At 35.2% G+C, this 22738-nt stretch overlaps 1 protein-coding gene across 1 annotated transcript in view; it reads left to right on the top strand.

Moving 5' to 3' along the window:
- LOC129640083 (sodium/hydrogen exchanger 2-like) overlaps positions 1-22738 on the top strand; it is a 61270-nt gene that overhangs the window by 27860 nt on the left and 10672 nt on the right. Inside the window, exons 4-7 of the mRNA XM_055565330.1 lie at positions 1030-1247; positions 5841-6037; positions 14229-14318; positions 20246-20316. Of these exons, the coding sequence (XP_055421305.1) occupies positions 1030-1247; positions 5841-6037; positions 14229-14318; positions 20246-20316 (576 nt within the window). The remainder of the gene's footprint in view (positions 1-1029; positions 1248-5840; positions 6038-14228; positions 14319-20245; positions 20317-22738) is intronic.

Here is a 22738-nt window from a genome sequence, read left to right as displayed (position 1 = left end):
GAAAGGTTGTATTAGAGGTAGTAGAACATGTTTCTTCTCTAAAATTCATGCAGTTGTGTGCATATCTATCACTCCTCCCCACGTCTTCAGCAGAGAGTAATTTAAAAATAATTTATCATGGGGTGGCAATAGGTTATTACTCATCTCATATACAGTGTTTTTCTCCCTTCCCTGCTCCCCAGTTGTTAAGAAAATATCTAAATATCTGACCCTTAAATGAATAACAGTGGGAAGGCAATAAATCATTTTGGTGGATTGAAAGGTGCAACGAAATACTCTACAGTAAGGCTTGGAAAATATTATTCAACAGGAATATAACAACATAATCTTGAAAGCATAGTGAATCGAATAAAACAGTAAAACACTCCCTGACTATCAAAAATTGCTTTATTTATAACAGTAGTGCTTTAGAGGCTACAAGTATGTGTTATTTCTCATATTAGCCCTTGCCTCTTAGCATATTTGCTGCCAACTAATTATTAGAACCTGTCAGTGCAACCCTATTTAAAGAAGACTGATTAGGCAATGGGCTTCCCTGGTGGCTCAGACTACAAAGAATTTGCCTGCAATGATGGCGACCTGGGTCTGAGCCCTGGGACAGGAAGATCCCCTGCAGAAGGGAGTGGCTACCCACTCCAGTATTCTTGCCTGGAGAATCCCATGGACAGAGGAGCCTAGTAGGCTAGGGTCCATGGCATTGCAAAGAGCCGGACAAAACTGAGTGACTAAACACTGAATGACTGACTTATTAGACAATGTTAAAGATGATAAAGCAGACACATTATTCTCAGCACACAAAAGGACACAGAAGCTGTCATTTATTTTGAAAATTAAGCGTTTGATTGTCTTAGAAATGTTATTGTATAAATTCTGAGGAAATGGCATTTTTTTTTTTTTAATGTTCTGGAATGGAGTAAGGCATCTAGAGTAACAGAGATCCTAATTTAGTCCTCAACAACATTTGTGTGATCACTTTCCCTTAAAGTTAAATGCAAATATTTGCTTACACATTTTTTTCCTCTTCTTTAGAATTATTGCCTGTGCTATGAGCATGAAACGCTATGTGGAAGCTAACATTTCTCAGAAATCCCATACCACTATCAAGTACTTCATGAAGATGTGGAGCAGTGTTAGTGACACTCTTATCTTCATCTTCCTTGGTGTTTCTACCATTGGAAATAACCATGAATGGAATTGGCCTTATATTTGTTTCACTGTCATTTTCTGTCTTATTTGGAGAGCATTAGGTATGGTGAACATTGCTTTTTTATGTAAAATGTGTCAGCTTGCTTTGAGATTGCATTAGAAACAAGAAATTTAAAATTCCAATATGCTTTATTTGCTTTACTTCTCATAAGTAGACTGTTTTCTATTCTTCACTTATGCAGGGGCTCCATAATAGCAAGGTTAAGAAACTGGCTCTAAAATCAGACTGAGTTCAAATTCTAGCTTCACTACATAGCCTTTTGACTTTGAAAAAAATCATATAATCATGCTAGCAGTAACAGTCCTTAACTGTAAAATGAGAATCGTTGACACTATAAACTTTTGCCAACTATTGTGAGAATTATATGATATAATGTATTCAAAAAGTTTAGCATACAGCCTGGTACATCATAAATTCTCAGTAAACGTTAGCCTTTAGTACTACTATTATTGGGCTTTCCAGGTGACACCAGTGGTAAAGGATCTGCCTCCAATGCAGGAGATGCAAAAGACCTGAATTTGATCCGTAGATAGGGAAGATCCCTGGAGCAGTAAATGGCAACCCCCTCCAGTGTTCTTGTCTGGAAAATTCCATAGATGGAGGAGCCTGGCTGGCTGGCTGCAGTCCATGGGGTCACAAGGAGTTGGAAATGACTGAGTACCCACGCAGGCATGCAAACCCTCTTCTAACCCAGTGTTTACATTTTAAAAAAATATACTCCACTGGTACTGAAGTGAAATACACATGTAAGCATATTTTCCATCCTGAAAACATCACAGCTTCATTGTTACTTAAACTGAGCTGTCTCTTTAATCTTACACGTTGTAGTGTATATAGGAGTGCAGTTTATGGTTTATCATATTTTTTGACATTTCTATCTCTATTTTCCACATCCTTAACACATGAACAAAATCATTGTAGACCTTTCTTTGGAGACTATGAAAATTACCCTAGCAACACTAAGGGGGACATTAGGGAATTTGCTTGTAATTTTAAGAATGAATAATAAGACTGGCCAGGGTATGCTTTATTGTCTATTGAAATATATTTAGGTTGGCATTAACAGTGAAACTATAAGCTAAATGTTATGCAAGTTCACAGAAGGCAATTTCTAATTTATTCTGAGCCCACTGGAAAATCTCACTAGAATTATAAAATATTAATTTTAATCTAAATGTCTTTTTAAATAAAATTGAACAACAAGTCTACTTTGTGCTCATGTGCTATAAAAAATAGCTGATGGAAACAAAAATGCCAAGAATAACTGAAAATGTTTTCCTATAAAATGTTAAGACCTACAGTCTCCCAAAGCAATAGAAATAAAAGCAGAAATAAATGAATGGGACTGAATCAAATTTAGAAGCTTTTGCACAACAAAAGAAACCATAAGCAAAACAAAAAGACAGTCTATGGAATGGGATAAAATATTTGCAAATGGTGTGACTGACAAGGGATTAATTTCCAAAATATACAAACAGCTTGTACAACTCAATGACAAAAAACAACTCAATCAAAAAATGGGCAGAAGACATAAACAGACATTTCTCCAAAGAAGACATACAGATGGACAATAGGCACATGAAAAGATGCTCAACATTGCTAATTATTGTTGTTCAGTCGCTGAGTCATGTCCAACTCTTTGCCACCCCATGGACTGTAGCACACCAGGCTCCTCTTTTCTCCACTATCTTCCTGAGTTTGCTCAAATTCATGTCCATTGAGTCAGTGGATGCTAATTATTAGAGAAATACAAATCAAAACTACAATGAGATAGCATTTCACATTGGTGAAAATAACCATCATTAAAAATCTACAGATAACAAATACTGGAGAGGGGATTGAGAAAAGGGAAATCTCATTCACTTTTGGTGGGAATGTAAATTGGTACATCTACTATGGAGAATGATATGGAGTTTCCTCAGAAATCTAAAAACAAAGCTATCATATGATCCAGCAATCCCACTCCTGGGCATATATCTGGAGAAAACCATAATTCAAAAAGGTACATGCACCCCAGTGTTCATTGCAGCACTATTTATAATAGCCAAGACATAGAAGCAACATAAATGTCTATTGACAGATGGATGGATAAAGAAGATTTGGTACATGTATACAATGGAATACTGCTCAGCCATAGAAGAGAATGAATACTATTTGCAGTAACATGGATGGACTTAGAGGTTATCATACCAAGTTTAGTATGTTTATATCATACTAAATTTATATCATATGATATCACTTAAATGTAGAATTTAAAATGTGATACAAATGAACTTATTTATGAAACAGACTCACAGACATAGAAAGAGATCTATAGTTACCAAAGGGGAAAAGGGAGGGAAGAGGAATAAATCATGAGTTTGGGATTAGCAGATACAAACTACTATATATAAAATAAACAACAGTATCCTACTGTATAGTACAGATAATTATATTCAATATCCTATAATAAACCATAATGGAAAAGGACATGAAAAAGAATATATATATGTATAAGTGAACCACTTTGCTGTGCAATAGAAAATAACACAACACTATAAATCAACTATATTTAATTGAAAAAAAAAGAGTAGTAAAATTTTAAGGCCTAGTAAGAGCAAACATTAAAGATGAACACCAGGATTTCTATAGATTTGTAAATGTATCTTTTTTAATTTATTAATTTTTTATTGAAGGATAATTGCTTTACAGAATTTTGCTGTTTTCTGTCAAACCTGAACATGAATCAGCAATAGGTATACATATATCCCCTTCCTTTTGAAACTTTGTGTGAAAATTCATGAGATGAAACAAATCCTCTGTCCAATACCATTTTATTTCTAAATTATAATGTGTAGAAAATTGCGACATCTGGTATGAGAAGAGAAAAAGAAAAGATCTTTATCATAAATCAATGAAGTATCTGTACTTCCTTTAAGCCTTGACATCATGATTTAGGTTAATTTTGTGCCTAAATAGACAGAGGAAAGATGAGCTAAATACAGGCAATAGGAGGCCATATTTTTCCCCCCTTTGGATTTTAGCTATATTAAATGATGTATATTTTTTGTAAGTCTGTTAAATTGGAAGGTTTCAGTGGAATATTTTCATTCCTTTGGTTTGGGAATCCACATAGAATGAATAATAAAATTATAAAGTCAGCATTCTGACAATGTCAATATGACTGAAGCAATTCACCTCAGTTGTCCAAAATGCAATTTGACTCAAAATATGCTGGATGAATTTCTATTTAATCAAAATGATAACTTGGCCTCAAATATAATGTCACTAGCCTTGAATTCTGGTAACTATACAGAATAAGAGTGATTAGAAATTTTATTACATACATTTAGGCATCATTGGAATGTATTAAATGTTCAAGTGTCAATAAAATAGTTATTATTAGAAATAATAATAATATAAACAGTCATGTATGGCTTTGGAAGGTTTTATCCAAAGTGTTAGGAATTATTTTCTCTGGATGGGTGGGAATATAGGTGCTATATGCTGCCTTTGCATATTTGTATTTTTCTCTAAAAGCTACCTTTACTTTTATAGTAATATGAAAGAAAATTAAAAGAGCTAAAGAGACGGTTTTTAAAAGATAATTAAAAGATCTTATACTTTCAGTGGACTTAGTTCTCATTTATTTTAATTATGACTGCTCTAATAATTTGACTATGCTTTCATTTTCTGGCACTGTTTAAAATATATTGATTGAATTAAAATGTTTTTAAAAACAGAAAAATGAACCAAGATTCTTAGTCATATACAGAGGCTGCAAGACTACACCCATGGCTCTCCAAATTGCCGATACCATACTACAATGAAGAGGATATGATATTTTTTCCAAACAAATCAATTTTGGCTAAATTTTCTGCTGGCCAACTTATTTCAGCTCAAATTTTGTGTAAGAATCCCTACTTTCAGCCCACTTGGCAAGGAATTTTGCCTTTTTGGTCTTGAGGTAAATTATCTGCTAAACTCATTCACAATAAGATACTCAAAACATAATCACTAGGAGTAAAATCTGTGGGACAAAAGTTTAACTGGCGCCCTTCAAATAGTACTGGTACATGAGAAAATACTTCTCTTGTGCTTAAGGCTACTTTTTGAGACTACCAACAAATGTGAGAAGTAAAAATCTTTGGCTGAGACTTGAATCTCAGAACTCTAGATTCTGGGTGACAGGGGAAAAAAAAATCTTGTTTTTGAAGCCTTGAGGAATATGGAATCCTAGCTCATTAAAGATTAAAACCAACACAGGTCACATTACTTAACATTTAGTTCACTAGTTGGGTCTACTCACTAGCATTTATAAGACTGAAGAGAAATGTTATATTCTGTTTGTAGAGACTACATTTGCAGAATGCCCCGGATTAGTCCACATAGGCCTAAAGAAGAGAAATGCACTGCTTTCATTCTAAAAAAATGAAAAGAATCAAAGGAAAAAGCAAAACATAAACAATATAAAATGTAGCTGTTTAAAGAAAGCTCTCTGAGGAAATAAATCTTTTAATAGTTTAGCTCATTTAGACTTTTAAATTATTCATTACAAATCCTTAGAATTTCAATCTAGTTTAACACTATTATATTTGTAGCATTTCCTTCTGTTGATTAATTACTCAAGTATTCTTCTTATTGAAAAATTTAGGAGTTCTTGTGCTGACTTTCTTCGTGAACAAATGTCATGTGAATACAGTCACCAGAAAGGACCAATTTATTATAGCCTATGGAGGTCTGAGGGGAGCAATCTGTTTCTCCCTTGTTTTTCTGCTCCCAGAGTTTTCCAGAAAGAAGCTCTTCATTGCAGCAACCACAGTTGTTATCCTCTTTACTGTTATTGTTCAGGTAAACAAAACAAAATAGTACAATTTGAAATCTTCCACTTACATGGATATGAATAGTCCAACATTCTTTTTCTAGGTCTTGAACTGCATTATATTTAGGAGAGACAATTATAGCATGTGAAATAGGCTTTACCATAACTTAAACAGAACATTTGCCGAAGCTGAGATATTTCTTTTTAAAGCAATAGGGGAATGGATGAAGGTACCATTTATTTAAGTAGCTGACACCAATAGTTTCACAACAAGTAAAACTTGCATTTTAGCTACTTTAAAAGGTAAGGTTGGGGTTGAGTGCAGAGGAGGAAATAAATGAAATGCTTTAAGAATTTAATTCTAAAGAAGCTTTTCTCTTGAATTTTCTCTTTATCCTGTCCATATCATTATTCTCTTTAATCCCCAATTTACTACAGTTTGATTTTATACAGCTGGCCAAAAGAATATTGAAAAAAAAATATCTAAAAACCTATTAAGCAACTTAATGAGATAGTATTTCAAATTTTGGCTAAAATGTTTTAACTAGAATAATGATGGTGGATGTGTGTGTGTGTGTGTGTGTGTGTGTGTGTAGTGGGAGAAGACAAGTCAGAATATATGAATTTGGCAGGCTTCCCTTTAAAATTATATCTCTAGAATGGGTGAGATAATTCCGTAGGCTTTGAATGTTTCATTTTGTTTGTAAATGACTAAGATTGAGCATTTATAAATTTCATTTAAAACTTAATGAATTTTATTAAACCTGTCCCAAATCAAATTGTGCTTTTTTCTGATTAACTGATTTTCACTTTAATATGTGTCAGGTAGCACAATGCTACTTCAAAATACAAAGTCATTTTAAAGAATAAACTGACAATTCCTATATGTTTTGGAATTCTTCCTTAATATCTCTGATACTTTATCAATAATCGTCATGAAATGAAATGAAATGTTAGTCACTCTGTCATGTTTGGCTCTTTGCAACCCCATGGCCTGGGGCTAACTGGGCTCTTCTGTCCATGGAATTCTCCAGGCAAGAATATTGGAGTGGGTTGCCATTCCCTTCTCCAGGAGATCTTCCCGACCCAGGATTTGAACCTGGACCTCCTGCATTGTAGGCAGACTCTTTACTGTCTGAGTCACCAGGGAAGCTCTCTAATATTCTCCTTTGATTTTACATTTCCTCCAAGTATTCAAATGCATCTTACTCCTAGAGACTTCATCATTTGACATTTACATTTTCCCATTGATTAGTACTATAATCTATTTAAGACCCTAACTGGGGACTTAAATCCCATGGACGGAGGAGCCTGGTAGTCTGCAGTCCATGGGGTCGCTAAGAGCTGGACACGACTGAGCGACTTCACTTTCACTTTTCACTTTTATGCATTGGAGAAGGAAGTGGCAACCCGCTCCAGTGTTCTTGCCTGGAGAATCACAGGGAAGGTGGAGCCTGATGGGCTGCCGTCTATGGGGTCGCACAGAGTCGGACACGACTGAAGCGATTTAGCAGCAGTAGCAGCAGGTGTTTTGGAGGGATATTGTTGGATGATTGCAGTTGTAGACAAATTGTACAATGGAGAACTTCTCATGTTATTCTAGTACCATCTAGTGGTGAAAATATTTGCAGAAATTTAAATTTTGTTTGAGAATTAAGACCCATTGGGGAGAAAAGAGCAAAAGTACAAAATATATATATATATATATATATATATATATATATATATATATTTCTTAGATACTGATAAAATTGCCATGATATGCTTCAGGTAAATGAGTGCCTGGCCCACTATCAATAGAACATGTCTTTGTAGTTTTTCTTCTGTGATATAATGGAGATATTCTGATTTGGCCAATTTTACCCCATTCTTCTTGAGGGGAAAGGAGTACTAAAATTGAAATCCGAAGACCTGGTTGCTAATCACAACTTCATTCCAGATGAGCTTTCTAATCTCAGACATTTAAATGATTACTCAGTATTCTTTTTTTTTTTTTTTTTTTTTAGAAAGAGGATACAGGACTTATCTTTCAGGGCTGTTTTGTTATAAAGATTAAATAATAATATAAATTTAAAAGTCTTTGTATTTATAAGATGATATTGTTATTATCACTATGACTGAGCACACTTAAGTTATCTTCACACATTGTGTCAGTTTATCAGTTCCACTTACCTACAATTTGGATTCTGCCCTCACTGTTCCACCAAAATTATTTTTGCCAAAAGGTCTCTGCTGGCTTCCAAAAGGGCTTCACTGGTAGTTCAGATAGTAAAGAATCTTCCTGCAATGCAGGAGACCATCAAAATCCCAAGTTATGACAAGTCTTTTGTCCTAACATTATAAAACTTGTCAGCAGAGTTTCATACAGTTTAAAACTTCTTTCTTGAAATGCTTTCTTTTTTGCTTTTCTTAACATCATACCCTCCTAGTGTATATGTCTTTCTGGGAATTTGCTGGATGATCCTTTTCTGTTGGGTCTCTAAATAGGAGAGTTCTCCAGTATTAGGTCCTGGACATTCAATTCTCACTATACTTTTTCATTAGATGTTTATATTCATTTTCATGGCTTCAAGTACAATATAAATTCTGACAACTTCTAAATGTTTGTCTCCAGATCAGCTATCTACTCTGAGGTCTAGATATTTGCATTCAACTATTATGTCATACTTCCACTTGGATGTCTCACAAGAACATCACAGCTGTGAACTGTAAAAAAAAAAAAAAAAGAAAAAGAAAAAGAAAAGAATAGAAAAGCCTAAAAATTATGAGTTATGTTTTATATAGGGAGCTTACTGAGGACCAAAGCCTGGGAAAAAGCCTCTCAGATACCTCTGAGAAAGTGTTGAAAAGTGGTAAGAGAGGAGCCAGGATATATAGGAGCTTTGGCTGAAAAAAAAAAAAAAAGCATGTTGTCCAATATAAAAACATGACTAATTACAAAAAACAAACATCTCAAGTTAATGATTTCAGTGCTTTTCTATATATGGGAAGATGAAAGAGTCTGAGTGCATTGAAATTATTCCTTAGATATGCATCTTAACTTTCCAGGGGCAGTGTCCTGTTTTTTTTGTTTGTTTGTTTTGTTTTTTTTTCATTCTGAATTCCCCTAAGGGCATAACTTTGAGGATGGCTGCAATGGCTGATGGCAGGAAACATTCAGTGTTTATGGGAATGGCAGGTAGTATTTATTTTTTATCCACATAGCCAATATGTCTACAAAGGATAAATATGGTCCTTATCTGTTTTTCTTCTATCTTAGTAAATGACACTGACATCTACCCATTTACAAAGACATTCTACAGAAATGTAGACTACATATTTTATAATTTCCTTTTACTTATCCCTCACATCAAGCCCTGTGGTTTTTAATTCCAAAATATATCTTCAATATATGTACTTGATTTTAAAAATATTTATAGATATGCAAAGTTGTATTAATAATATATTTTGATTCATGACACCAACACCAATTTGAATCATTGACCCAATGAAAGAAAAAGTGTTAGTTGCTCAGTCATACCCGACTCTTTGTGACCCCATGGACTGTAGCCTGCCAGATGCCTATGTCCATGGAATTCTTCAGGCAAGAATACTGGAGTGGGTTGCCATTTCCTTCTCCAGGGGAACTTCCAAACCCAGGGATTGAACCAGGGTCTCCTGCATTACAGGCAGGTTCTTTATGGTCTGAGCCACCTGGGAAGCCTGTTGAAAGAAAGTGAAAGTGTTAGTCACTCAGTTGTGTCCAACTCTTGACATTCATTTATTCATTCATTCACTCGATACTTCTAACAGCTGTGAGCCCAGCACTAAACCTGAGAAAGTTAATAATAATCTATGCAATGCACTATCCTATTTTCTTTCATATCTCTCTCTCTGTCTTTACAGGTGACTGATCCTGAATAAATCATTTATTATTCTCTTGTCTTTTAAAAAATGCTTTTTGAAATCACATATTATACACATAGACACACACATAAATGATATATTGATCAGTTTAAATTATTTTTTAACTTTATAAAAAGTATCTATTGGGGGTGTGTATATGTATGTTTTGCGTGTTCAGTTCAGTTTAGCTCAGTCATGTCCGACTATTTGCAACCCCACGGACTGTGGCATGCCAGGCTTCCCTGTCCATCATCAGCTCCCGTAGCCTACTCAAACTCATATCCATCATGCTGGTGATGCCATCCAACCATCTCATCCTCTCTCCATCTCATCCAACCATGTTTTGCATATAGCCTTCTGGAAATTTTTGGTCTATTAACATTTTGTTACTAATATTTATTTATATAGTTGTGAGTAGCTGTAGCTCATTAATTTTCAGTGGTCTACAATACTACATTTTATGATTATATACCAATTTATTTATTAATTGTCCTTTCAGTTGTAAAGCTTTTCTTTTTTAATTTTAAAAATGGTATTTTCATGAGTATTTTCATATCTGTCTTCTTGTGGAATCTCTGTGCTATTCTCTATTACCATTGCCATCATTTTAGTCCAAGTTGCCATTACGTTTCCTGAACTGCCTTAAAATTTTCCATTTTCCTTTCCTATTTCAATCTATTATTACCACAGAATCAAGAGCAATATTTTTTAAACACAAATTGTATTACATACCTTCCAAAATTATTTTATTGGTTATTTTTTAACTTTTAATAAATTCCAAAACACTTAGCATGACTATGAGCTTTCTATAACAAATATGGCTCATGTCTACCATTGAAACCCCATGTTTTGTGGCCATTCTCCATCTTGTTCACTGTGATTTAAGTCTCTTGAACTGCATCAACCTTGACAAACTTTTTCTTCTTCCAACATGTCATTCACTCTCCCCCAAACACTATCTCCTAAGTTCCTTGCATGTCCATCTTCCTTTTATCCTTTAATCCTCAGCTATGTACAGCCTCCTCACAGAAGAATTCCCAGACCACTCTATGTAAGTATGTTTGTTTTTATTTCTGGGAGAGCAGAAACTGTAATTAAATTAAGCCTTGGTTTGATGGTGTGAGGCTTAGTATAAACATCTCCATTTTGGGCTTATTGTTTTGAACCCTTTCATAGAATGTATCACTATATCTATCATCTATCTGTTGTTTTTCTTTTTTCTTTTTTTTTTGGGGGGGGGCTTGCTAATTTGTGTCCAACTCTTTTGCCATTCCATGGACTGTAGCTTGTCAGGCTCCTCTGTCCATGGGATTTCCCAGGCAAGAATACTGTAGTGGATTGCCATTTCCTTCCCTAAGGGGCTCAGTGGTAAAGAATCCATCTGCCAATGAAAGGGATGTGAGTTTGATTCCTGGGTTGGGAAGATCCTCTGGGGAAGGAAATGGCAACCCATTCAGCATTCTTGCCCGGGAAATCCAATGGGCAGAGTAATTCAGTTGGCTACCGTCTATGAGGTCACAAAAGAGTTGGATACAACTTAGCAACTAAAGCATAGTAACAGTAATCTATCTTTTAGTCATTCTTTTCTCCACTTGGGTGATGTCTGTCTCCTTGCTAAACTGAATTCCATGAATGCAGGAAATATATATAAATTATTCACCACTATATACTCAGTCTATTAGTGTGGCTCCGATGAAATGTGCAATAAATTTCAGAAGCAAGGAAATACATGAATAAATAGTAAATAAAAGTTAATTTGGAGTATGACTATAAATTATGAACATTTGTAGTAAAGGTTTTAAATCAAGACTATTTTTTAAACCATGATTTTTATTGATTTACTCAAGCTTCACTTAACCATATATATGATTTACTACAGAGATTCAAACATAAAGAATAAAATTTTGTCTCTCAACTATTCTACATCTTTAAAAGGCCAGAGAATAATAGTACAAAATATATAAAATGGGTTATAAGAGATGTCACTGAGTCAGGTTGGTTTGACACCTTTATTTTAAAGCATTAATTTTGATCTATCCATTGTAGACTGAATAGAATGAATTAAGTTAAATGAAGATGGAGAGTCATGTAAAAGGGTTTAAAAATGCAAACATGAAAAAAAATAAATAAATAAAAATGCAAACATGGAGACAGCCTTTCAAAGACAGGTCATTAGACAGATCTGCTCATGGTGGAAAGTTTTTGCCTGTGATAAACACTGTTAAAGGATGCAGTTATATCCCATGAAAGCATTATATGGTGATTTTTTAAATGTCAGAATGAATTTAGTGGAATTGCATAACTGAAACATCACCTAAAAAGCAGGAATTACATATAATTATTTATGAAAACCTTGTGAATAAGATGATCACCTGACTTTGGGCAATTCACATGCATTTACAAAAAATTGCATAGCTCCAAATTGGAAAGGAAGCTTTTGGGGTGGCATGCTTATTTGGTATGTTAAAGCAATCAGGCCCACAGTAAGGCATTTTTGTCATTCAGAAGTGCTGAAGAGTTGATGAAGAACTAGGACACCCTTGAGATTCTTTTAAGTTTCAACCTTAACATTAATGAAAATTATTACCTGCTTCTTTCCACATTTTGAAATAAGATAAAAATAGAACCCTCATGGGAATGCTTTTACAAAATATTTTGAAAGTGACTAAGTAGTGTGGAATTTCATTTGAAAGCAGGAGATTTTGTTGTTTATTTGCAGCCAGGTTTTTCTATATTCCACTTCATATTTCTTACTTTAGTTCATAACTCTTTCTTAAAGTTCTTGTTTCCAAATGTAGATGCCAGGGCAAATCTCATCTTCTTCTCTTGCTTTACATTCAACCATACTTTGGTTTAAAAAGACAAAACAAAACTAAAGAAAGAGAACTCTGCAAAGAGCAACTTGGCTTACAGTAGTCATCCACGGAAGCGCCTTTAACTTCCCAACATAACTGTATCTGTTCCTAACCTCTTCTTTCTTTTTCTTATAACAGAGCTGGGGGTCTCCTATCTCAAGCTATCCTTTGTAATCTATTCCTTTTTTGTCTTGTGTTTTCAATCATTTATGTTCTGTCATGTATATTTACACTCTTCTCAGCTAGATTCTTCCTATCAACTTTAAACAGGCTCAAGCAACTCCTACTTAAAACACACTACAACTACACTAAAGTAATGTTCTCTCTTGACCACATAAAACTTTGTTGCTCCCATCTCTTATTAAGGTTACTAATGGTCATTTGCCATTCTCATTTCACTTGAGCTTTCCCAGGGATTCCACAAGTCAAACTCCCACATTCTTGAAATATTCTTTTTGTATTTTGTGACAACTGACTTTCTGATTTTCCTCTTCTCTGGTTTCTCTTTCTCTGTCTCTTTTATAAGCTTATTATCATTGTGTGTTTATTCACTCAGTTATGTCCGACTCTTTGTGACTCCATGGACTGTAGCCCACCGGGCTCCTTTGTCCATGGAGATTCTTCAGGCAAGAATACTGGAGTGGGTTGCCATTCTTTTATCCAGGGATGATGAATAACAAAGACAAAATTATATACCAGAGGTAATTGAAATGAAAATCTCTTGCAGCATTTTGGCTCTGTGATTTAAGCACTTTCTGATTTTGAAATATAGTGGTAGATTTTTTTCAGGTTTTTTTTTTTTTAATGACCCACATTTTTGTCAACAATATATATCATGATTGATCCTTATAAAGGAAAATCACAGCACTTCCCTCTCGTGTTAGACCAATGATAATTCTGAATTTTAAGAAAATGTTCTAAATTTTTATCATGGCCAGATTAAGACACTTGTGCATATGCACCCATACATAGACACACACAGAGACACACCAGGGAAATATTCAAGCACTAATTTATTTTTTTTAATTTAAATTTATTTATTTTAACTGGAGGCTAATTACTTTACAATATTGTATTGGTTCTGCCATACATCAACATGAATCTGCCATGGGTGTACACGTGTTCCCCATCCTGAACCCCCCTCCCACCTCCCTCCCCGTATCATCCCTCCAGGTCATCCCAGTGCACCAACCCCAAGGATCCTGTATCGGACCTGGGCTGGCGATTCGTTACTTATATGATACTATATATGTTTCCATGCCATTCTCCCAAATCATCCCACCCTCTCCCTCTCCCACAGAGTCCAAAAGACTGCTCTATACATCTGTGTCTCTTTTGCTGTCTCTCATACAGGGTTATCATCACCATCTTTCTAAATTCCATATATATGTGTTAGTATACTGTATTGGTGTTTTTCTTTCTGGCTTCAAGCACTAATTTCATATGAAAGAAATTCAGCTCTTTGTTTTTCATTTTGTAGGGAATGACTATTCGTCCTCTTGTTGACTTATTAGATGTAACGAAAAGAGGAGAGACCTCTCCAACTGTGAGTGAACAAATTCTCATTCGGGTAAGATGTCTATATATCATGTATATCATCTTGTTGACTGGAACTAACCCTTGTATATCAGGTCTTTACATGATAGATCTTTTTATACTTGAATTTCTCTAATAAAAGGAGATGTGATTTTCTGAATAGGTATTTGTTATATTGGGCTTCCTAGGTGTCTCAGTGGGTAAAGAATCTGCCTGCAATGCAGGAGATGCAGAAGATGTGTGTTTAGTCCCTGGGTTGGGAAATTCCCCTGGAGGAGGGCATGACAACCCACTCAAGTATTCTTGCCTGGAGAATTCTATGGACTGAGAAGCTTGGTGGGCTGCAGTTCATAGGGTTAAAAGGAGTCGGACACGACTGAAGTGACTGAGCACACATGCATGCACTCATTTGTTATATTGTAACAACCTGTAATTTGAAAATCAATCAATCAGTTCTTTTGGTAAGTGATAAGAACAATGAAGGTCTAAATGTTAGCATTTGCTCTTGAGAGAGTAACAGGTAGGAAAGCTATAGATCCCCAAGTAGCAGGAGGAAATAAACTGCAAGTGAAAGTGAAAGTCGCTCAGTCATGTCCAACTCTTTGTGACCGCATAGACTATACAGTTCATGGAATTTTCCAGGCCAGAATACTGGAGTGGGTAGCCTATTCCCTTCTTTAGGAGATCTTCCCAACCCAGAGATCGAACCAAGGTCTCCCGCATTGCAGGGAGCCACCAGCTGAGCCACCAAGGAAGCCCAGTGGCAGACATTTCTTCCTTCTCTACACAAAATTAAAAGAGGCTTCTTTTAATTCTGTGTTGAAGACACCTGGTTCTGCCTTTAGCTAACCAAGGTATTTTTCTTATGGAAATGTTTTTCTTATGCTATGTTAATGAAACTATGCATTTGCTTTGGAATCTGCCTTTCTTCAAAATGGTTCTGCTAAGACCTTTCCTTTTCTCAAACCTTAGGCTGATAATGGCTCAACAAACCAGTATTCATGTCAATTGTTTTATGGTCAGGGGATGACATGGTACCTCATATCTCAAAAATGCATATTGTGGGAGAGGGGCCTGGTGAAACTCCCTCAGCCTTGAGGCGTCTCTGCTATCTGATTAATAGCTTTCTATGACCTAAATCAAATCCCTTATGATTATACAGTGGAAGTGAGAAATAGATTTAAGGGACTAGATCTGATAGATAGAGTGCCTATAAACTATGGACAGAGGTTTGTGATATTGTACAGGAGACAGGGATCAAGAACATCCCCATGGAAAAGAAATACAAAAAAGCAAAATGGCTGTCTGTGGAGGCCTTACAAATAGCTGGGAAAAGAAGAGAAGCAAAAAGCAAAGGAGAAAAGGAAAGATATAAGCAACTGAATGCAGAGTTCCAAAGAATACCAAGGAGAGATAAGAAAGCCTTCCTCAGCAATTAATGCAAATAGAGGAAAACAACAGAACAGGAAAGACTAGAGATCTCTTCAAGAAAATTAGAGATACCAAGGAAACATTTCATGCAAAGATAGGATCGATAAAGGACAGAAATGCTATGTACCTAACATTAGGAGAAGATATTAAGAAGAGGTAGCAACAATACAGAGAAGTACTGTACAAAAAAGATCTTCATGACTCAGATAATCATGATGGTGTGATCACTCATACTCACTTAGAGCCACACATCCTGGAAAGTGAAATCAGGTGGGCCTTAGAAAGCATCACTATGAACAAAGCTAGTGGAAGTGATGGTATTCCAGTTGAGGTATTTCAAATCCTGAAAGATGATGCTGTGAAAGTGCTGCACTCAATATGCCAGCAAATTTGGAAAACTCAGCAGTGGCCACAGGACTGGAAAAGGTCAGTTTTCATTCCAATCCCAAAGAAAGGCAATGCCAAAGAATACTCAAACTACCACACAATTGCACTCATCTCACACACTAGTAAAGTAATGCTCAAAATTCTCCAAGCCAGGCTTCAGCAATATGTGAACCCTGAACTTCCAGATGTTCAAGCTGATTTTAGAAAAAGCAGAGGAACCAGAGATCAAATTGCCAACATCTTCTGGATCATTGAAAAAGAAGAGAGTTCCAGAAAAAAACATCTATTTCTGCTTTATTGACTATGCCAAAGCCTTTGACTGTGTGGATCACAATAAATTGTGGAAAATTCTTCAAGAGATGGGAATACCAGACCACCTGACCTGCCTCTTGAGAAACCTGTATGCAGTTCAGGAAGTAACAGTTAGAACTGGACATGGAACAACTGACTGGTTCCAAATAGGAAAAGGAGTAAGTCAAGGCTGTATATTGTCACCCTGCTTATTTAACTTATATGCAGAGTACATCATGAGAAATGCTGGGCTGGAAGAAGCACAATCTGGAATCAAGATTGCCAGGAGAAATCTCAATAACCTACGATATGCAGATGACACCACCCTTATGGCAGAAAGTGAATAGGAACTAAAAAGCCTCTTGATGAAAGTGAAAGAGGAGCGTGAAAAAGTTGGCTTAAAATTCAACATTCAGAAAACGAAGATCATGGCATCTGGTCCCACAGTTCATGGGAAATAGATGGGGAAACAGTGGAAACAGTGTTTGACTTTATTTTTATGGGCTCCAAAATCACTGCAGATGGTGACTGCAGCCATGAAATTAAAAGACGCTTACTCCTTTGAAGGAAATTTATGACCAACCTAAATAGCTTATTCAAAACAGAGACATTACTTTGTCAACAAAGGTCCATCTAGTCAAGGCTATGGTTTTTCCAGTAGTTATGTATGGATTTGAGAGCTGTACTGTGAAGAAAGTTGAGCACTGAAGAATTGATGCTTTTGAACTGTGGTGTTGGAGAACTCTCTTGAGAGTCCCTTGGACTGCAAGGAGATCCAACCAGCCCATTTTAAAGGATATCAGTCCTGGGTGTTCTTTGGAAGTTTATGCTGAAGCTGAAACTCCAATACTTTGGCCACCTCATGCAAAGTGTTGACTCACTGGAAAAGACTCTGATGCTGGGAGGGATTGGGGGCAGGAGGAGAAGGGGACGACAGAGGATGAGATGGCTGTGGCATCACCGACTCGATAGATATGAGTTTCAGTGAACTCTGGGAGTTGGTGATGGACAGGGAGGCTTGGCATGCTGCAATTCATGGGGTCCCAAAGAGTTGGACATGACTGAGCAACTGAACTGTTCTGTTCCTTTCTGGTCTCTATGTCAGAAGCTTTCCCCATCTTGGTTATGCTTTAATAAAACTTTATTGCACAAATAGCTCCAAGTAGTCAAGCCTCATCTGACCCCTGATAGAAATCCTCTCCTCTGGAGCTCACGAAACCTGATGTAACACAAAGATTGCTGCAGCAACCTTTCACTCTGTTACTGTCCAGCTTCCCACATTATCTTAGGAAAGTATTTTAACATTTTTGTACACTTGGTTTCCTAATCAGTAAATTTGAATGGCTGTTTACATGATCTGTGAAGGCCTATCCAGGTTGAATAACCTATGAATTATGAATATTTTTTTACTGTAAATTATAATTTTAAGTGTTTTGAGTTTGTTTGACATATTAATTCTTAATACTAGACTAAATTATCCAGGAACAGAGTTGATTTTTTTTTTTGATATTATAAAGCAATTGTTTACAAACTGACCTGTGTAATCCTTATGTAGTTGGGAAATTATTCTTGGGGTATTTTAGCCTTTGGTGGAGTTTTTTATATACCACCAAAGATTTAGAAAGTTAAAAATTTCCATATTCAGATTGCAAAATATACTCTTTGACATACAGTTTCAAAATTACCCAGAATTTAGACATAAATGCCTAATTTCTACATTAGAAGTAAGGAGACGATCAGAGAAATTTAAAGATGTGAACTCTATCACTTGGTTTTGTCTTCTTATAGAAATATAATTTGTTTTTTTTTGTTTATCTTTGGTGGGATTTTATAGAATGTAGCAATAGGAATATTGAAATATAAAGAATATTAAGAATGCTATCAAGGTATTCTTATTTTTATTAATATGGGAAAATTTTGGGAACTTTAGTCAAAGGGAAGGGCTAGTTTGTCTACCTTACCTTTAACTTCAGTGTGGCACAGACCATAATTTTCTGGGATACATTTTCTGCACATATAATAACTTTTTATATGTAAAATACTTGTTTTATCAATGATTATGTGCCTAAGAGGACTTCCCAGTGTCCCTAGTGGTAAAGAAACCACCTGCCAATGCAGGAGTCAAAAGAGACATAGGTTCAGTCCCTGGGGTGGGAAGATCCTCTGAAGAAGGGATTGACAGGCCACTACAGTATTCTTGCCTGGAGAATCCAATGGACAGAGGAGCCTGATGAACTATGGTCCATAGTGTTGCAAAGAGTTGGACACGACTGAAGCGACTTAGCATGCATGCATGTGCCTAAGAAAGTGTACAGATAAGCATGAATAGCTCAACTGATTACATTCTTCTTTCAAATTTTAATAGCTCATTGCCCAAGTTGTAAAATAAGCATTTGTTGATAATTTTATTATAATTGAAAGACGCTTTAGGTTATTTTTAGGGAAAATCATAATTTTCCTGTGTTATTCTTACCATATGGATGAGTTTAAATGACTGTGTAATATATGTTATATTGATAAAACATAATATAGCCAATTTATAGGACCAAGTCAAATTTTATTTCCTTTTTCAACTTTTTATTTTAAAGATGTCAAGTGTACAGATTTCAAACACTGTTCAATGAATATGTATTTACCTTTTACCTTGACTCTCTGTTGCATTTGCCACATTTGTTTTACCACTCTCTATTTATATTGATACCTATTATTACTGTCATTTGCTGAATGATTTGAAATTAGGTTGCAGAAGTCATGATTATTCACTTCTAAATGTTTTAGCATGTATTAATATTTTTAAGTAAAAGGACATTCTAGTACAAAATCACAACTATTTATCAAATTCAGAAAGTTTAGCAATAGTGTTACCTAATTTAATTCCATATTCACAATTTTTCCAAATGTCCCAATATTTTATAGTATTTTTCTCCTCATCTAGGATCACACGTTGCATTTAGTTGTCATATCCTTTCAGTTACCTTTAATCTAACACTGTTTTCCAACTTTTTGTTACTTTTCATGACAATGGCATTTTTGAAAAGTTCATGAAGATATTTTGTATCAATAGAATATCACTCAAGTTGGGTTTATTATTTCTTCATAAATATATTCAGTTTATTTTTTGTGATGTTATGTCAAACTAAACTTTTAATCTTAGCACTTAAAGTCCTTTGCTAACTGCTTTCTTTCCCCACCCTTGATCTACATCTATCCAACCTTCTTTTTTCATAAATCTCTTATAAAGTTCCTTATTTTCTCCCATATATGTTACTCATGATATTCCCATTACAAAGAATGATTTACTTTTTCCATATGTAACCCCATTTCTTCTAGGGCAAGCTCACACTGCACATTTTCATATAAGTCTTCTCTAAATTCATCTTTTTCTATTTCTTTCCTAAATATTCTTTTTCTTGCTGCATTTATACATATACACATGCCAAGTTTAAACTGAATTATCATGCATGTGCTTTTATCTTGCCTCTCCAGTTTGGTTCTATATCCTTCAGAAGCAAGAAATATGCCTTTTACAACTTTTATTTCTTTCATTTTACCAGACCTAGACTTTGGTAATTTAATGAATTTATCATATAATACTGATTAATATGTGCATTTTCAATTTTAAATGGAATGTCTCTAATGCTTATGCTAGAATTATTGCAAACATTCTTATTTATAAATATAGATGCTCCTTTTTATGCTTACCCTGAAAAGAGTTTAGGATTAAAAAATCAAGCAACTCAGATGAAATCAACAATTTTGAAGATGGTTTTGAGAGATCCTTTTATTTAGCATTAGCTAACCAAGTTCCTCATGTATACTATATATTTAGACATATATTTTGTTTTATTTCAGTTCTTTGATCATTTGCTGGCTGGCGTAGAAGATATATCAGGACACTGGGGACAATATTACTGGAAAGACAAGTGAGGATTTGCCAAAAGTATGCTTGTGTACAGGCAAAGAAAAATGGAAATGAACCTGTATATCTTTCTGTATGTTTCTGTTGGGAATAGTTGAGATTTACTCATTCACATGTTTAAAAAATGATGACAGCTAAAGAAACAAAAGGGCTTTCTTTTTCTTATCATGAAGCATATGACCAACCCTAAGTTCAGACCTTAAAACTAAATAGTTTGCCATAAAATTCTTAGACCTTCCTGGGGTGGGGGGTATTATGCACAGTTCCAGAGAAAGTGATTTTACATCAAATCATGTTACTATCCTAAATAAAGTCTCTAATATCTTGTCACTTGAAACTTATCCAAATTTTTTACCTCAGTTTTCAATTATAACTACTGTTAGCTTCCTTTCACATCTCGTTCTATTCTCTCTGCCATATATCATACTGTAGTCATGTCTTTACTAACACAGTAAGTTCAGCATATTGTTACCTTAAAGCCTTTGTGTAATGTTCCTGTTGCCTGAAATTCTCTTCTACTTGATCTTTGCATGCCTAGTAACTTTATGTCATTTAAGCCTTGGCTAAAATTTCATTTCCTCAAAGAGTTATTCCCTTAATATTCATTCTCTATTATATCATAATTATCTGATATTTTAATGTTTTTTCCTTTATTAAATGATATTTTATTTTAATCTTAAAAATATAATTCATATAAAATATATCATTCTTATATGTTTCTCTCAAACTAAAATATAAGTGGCAAAAGGACAGAGACCTTGTTTGCATTGTTAAGTTCTGTAACTGCAGCACTTAGAAAAGTTCCTTCTACATAATAGGTGTGCATGTGTGCATGTTAAGTCGCTTCAGTCCTGTCCAACTCTTTGCGACCCTATGGACTGTAGCCCGCCAGGCTCCTCTGTCCATGGGATTCTTCAGGAAAGAATACTGGAGTGGGCTGCTGTGCCCTCCTCCAGGGTATCTTCCTGACCCATGGGGTCGAACCCATGTCTCTTATGACTCCTGCATTGGCAGGCAGGTTCTTTACTTCTAGTGCCACCTGGGAAACACTACATAATAGGTACCAGATAAATATTTTAAAATAAAGAAGTGAATGACTGAGTGAATTATAAAAGGGATACTTTTAATGCTGATATTAAATCTAGTCTGAGATTTTAAATCCAAATGTTTAAACTATTCTAAATTAAGACCTATTCGTAATACCCTGGTAGCAACACATATTAAAATTTGTTGCTTCAGCTTAGATTCCTTGCAGGAGCTGTGTAAAAAAACGAAATACAGTTTTAGCAGCCAACACTTGGCACAAGCAGTAGGGTCAATACTTTGTCGATATCCTTTTATGCCACATTACAGGAGACATGGTTTCTATAGTGAAGTTAAGATCAGAGAACCAAGAAAAATTTTACTAGTGTTCATCCTCAAAGAAAGTCATTTTAAACTCTGATAAGGAAATATTAATTTACCCTTCTTATAAATGCAACGGATCTAACAAAAATCATTGTTTCCATGTTTGATTTGGATGAATGTTTTTGATCATAGAGAAAGGATGTAAACCATGATAAACCATGATTGGGACTTGTTTGTGTGTGTTAGTCCCTCAGTCGTGTCTGTCTCCTTGCGACCCCATGGACTGTAGCCCACCAGGCTCCTCTGTCCATGGGAATTCTCCAGGCAAGAATACTGAAGTGGATTGCCATTCCCTTTTCCAGGGGATCTTCCTGACCCAGGGATCAAATCTGGATCTCCCGCACTGGAGGTAGATTCTTTACCATATGAGCCACCAGGGAAGACCCTACACTTACTGTCTTGCCCTTTCTAATAATTCAAACAGCCTAGAACAATTTTTTTTTTTTTACAATAAACAGTTTGAGCTAATTATCTGGCTCTCTGTTTAATTATTCCATGTGGTTTTATACAGTGACTTTTGTTGGCAGAAGAGCTACACACACACACTTCGAAGACTTTATACTTGGGGTCATCTCCTTTCCTTCTCACTTTGCTTTCACCTGTTGTACATAAATATCCTCCTCCTCTAAAGTAGAATCTCTACCATGCACCATAAATTTCTGGGTCCAATTTTTTCATTGGCAAAAATTGCTATTTAACATTCTAAAGTTTTGTTTTTCTGATATTGCCATCTACTGTCTTCCTGAGCAAATTTCGTGTTGACGGCTTGAGCCTAGAGTCAAGGTGGCTTTAAACTCCTGGAGCATCAGAAAGTGACTTTAAAGTATGTAAACATTTAAAAAAGAAGTAGAAAAAAACAATAATAATCAAAAATAAAAAATAGAATTAAAAAAAAAGAAGTAGACCTCAGAAAAGTATTCAAGATTGCAGTGAATTTTTTTTTTTTTAATATGAACTTATTGCCTATAAATCTATATTTAGCTGGTATTTTCACTCAGGTGTTGTGAAACTGTAGTTTA

Source organism: Bubalus kerabau, chromosome X (genome assembly GCF_029407905.1).
Source record: "Bubalus kerabau isolate K-KA32 ecotype Philippines breed swamp buffalo chromosome X, PCC_UOA_SB_1v2, whole genome shotgun sequence".
In the NCBI taxonomy this organism is placed as follows: Eukaryota; Metazoa; Chordata; class Mammalia; order Artiodactyla; family Bovidae; genus Bubalus; species Bubalus kerabau.
Note: the sequence above shows the minus strand (reverse complement) of the source record. Positions and strands in the feature narration are given on the sequence as shown.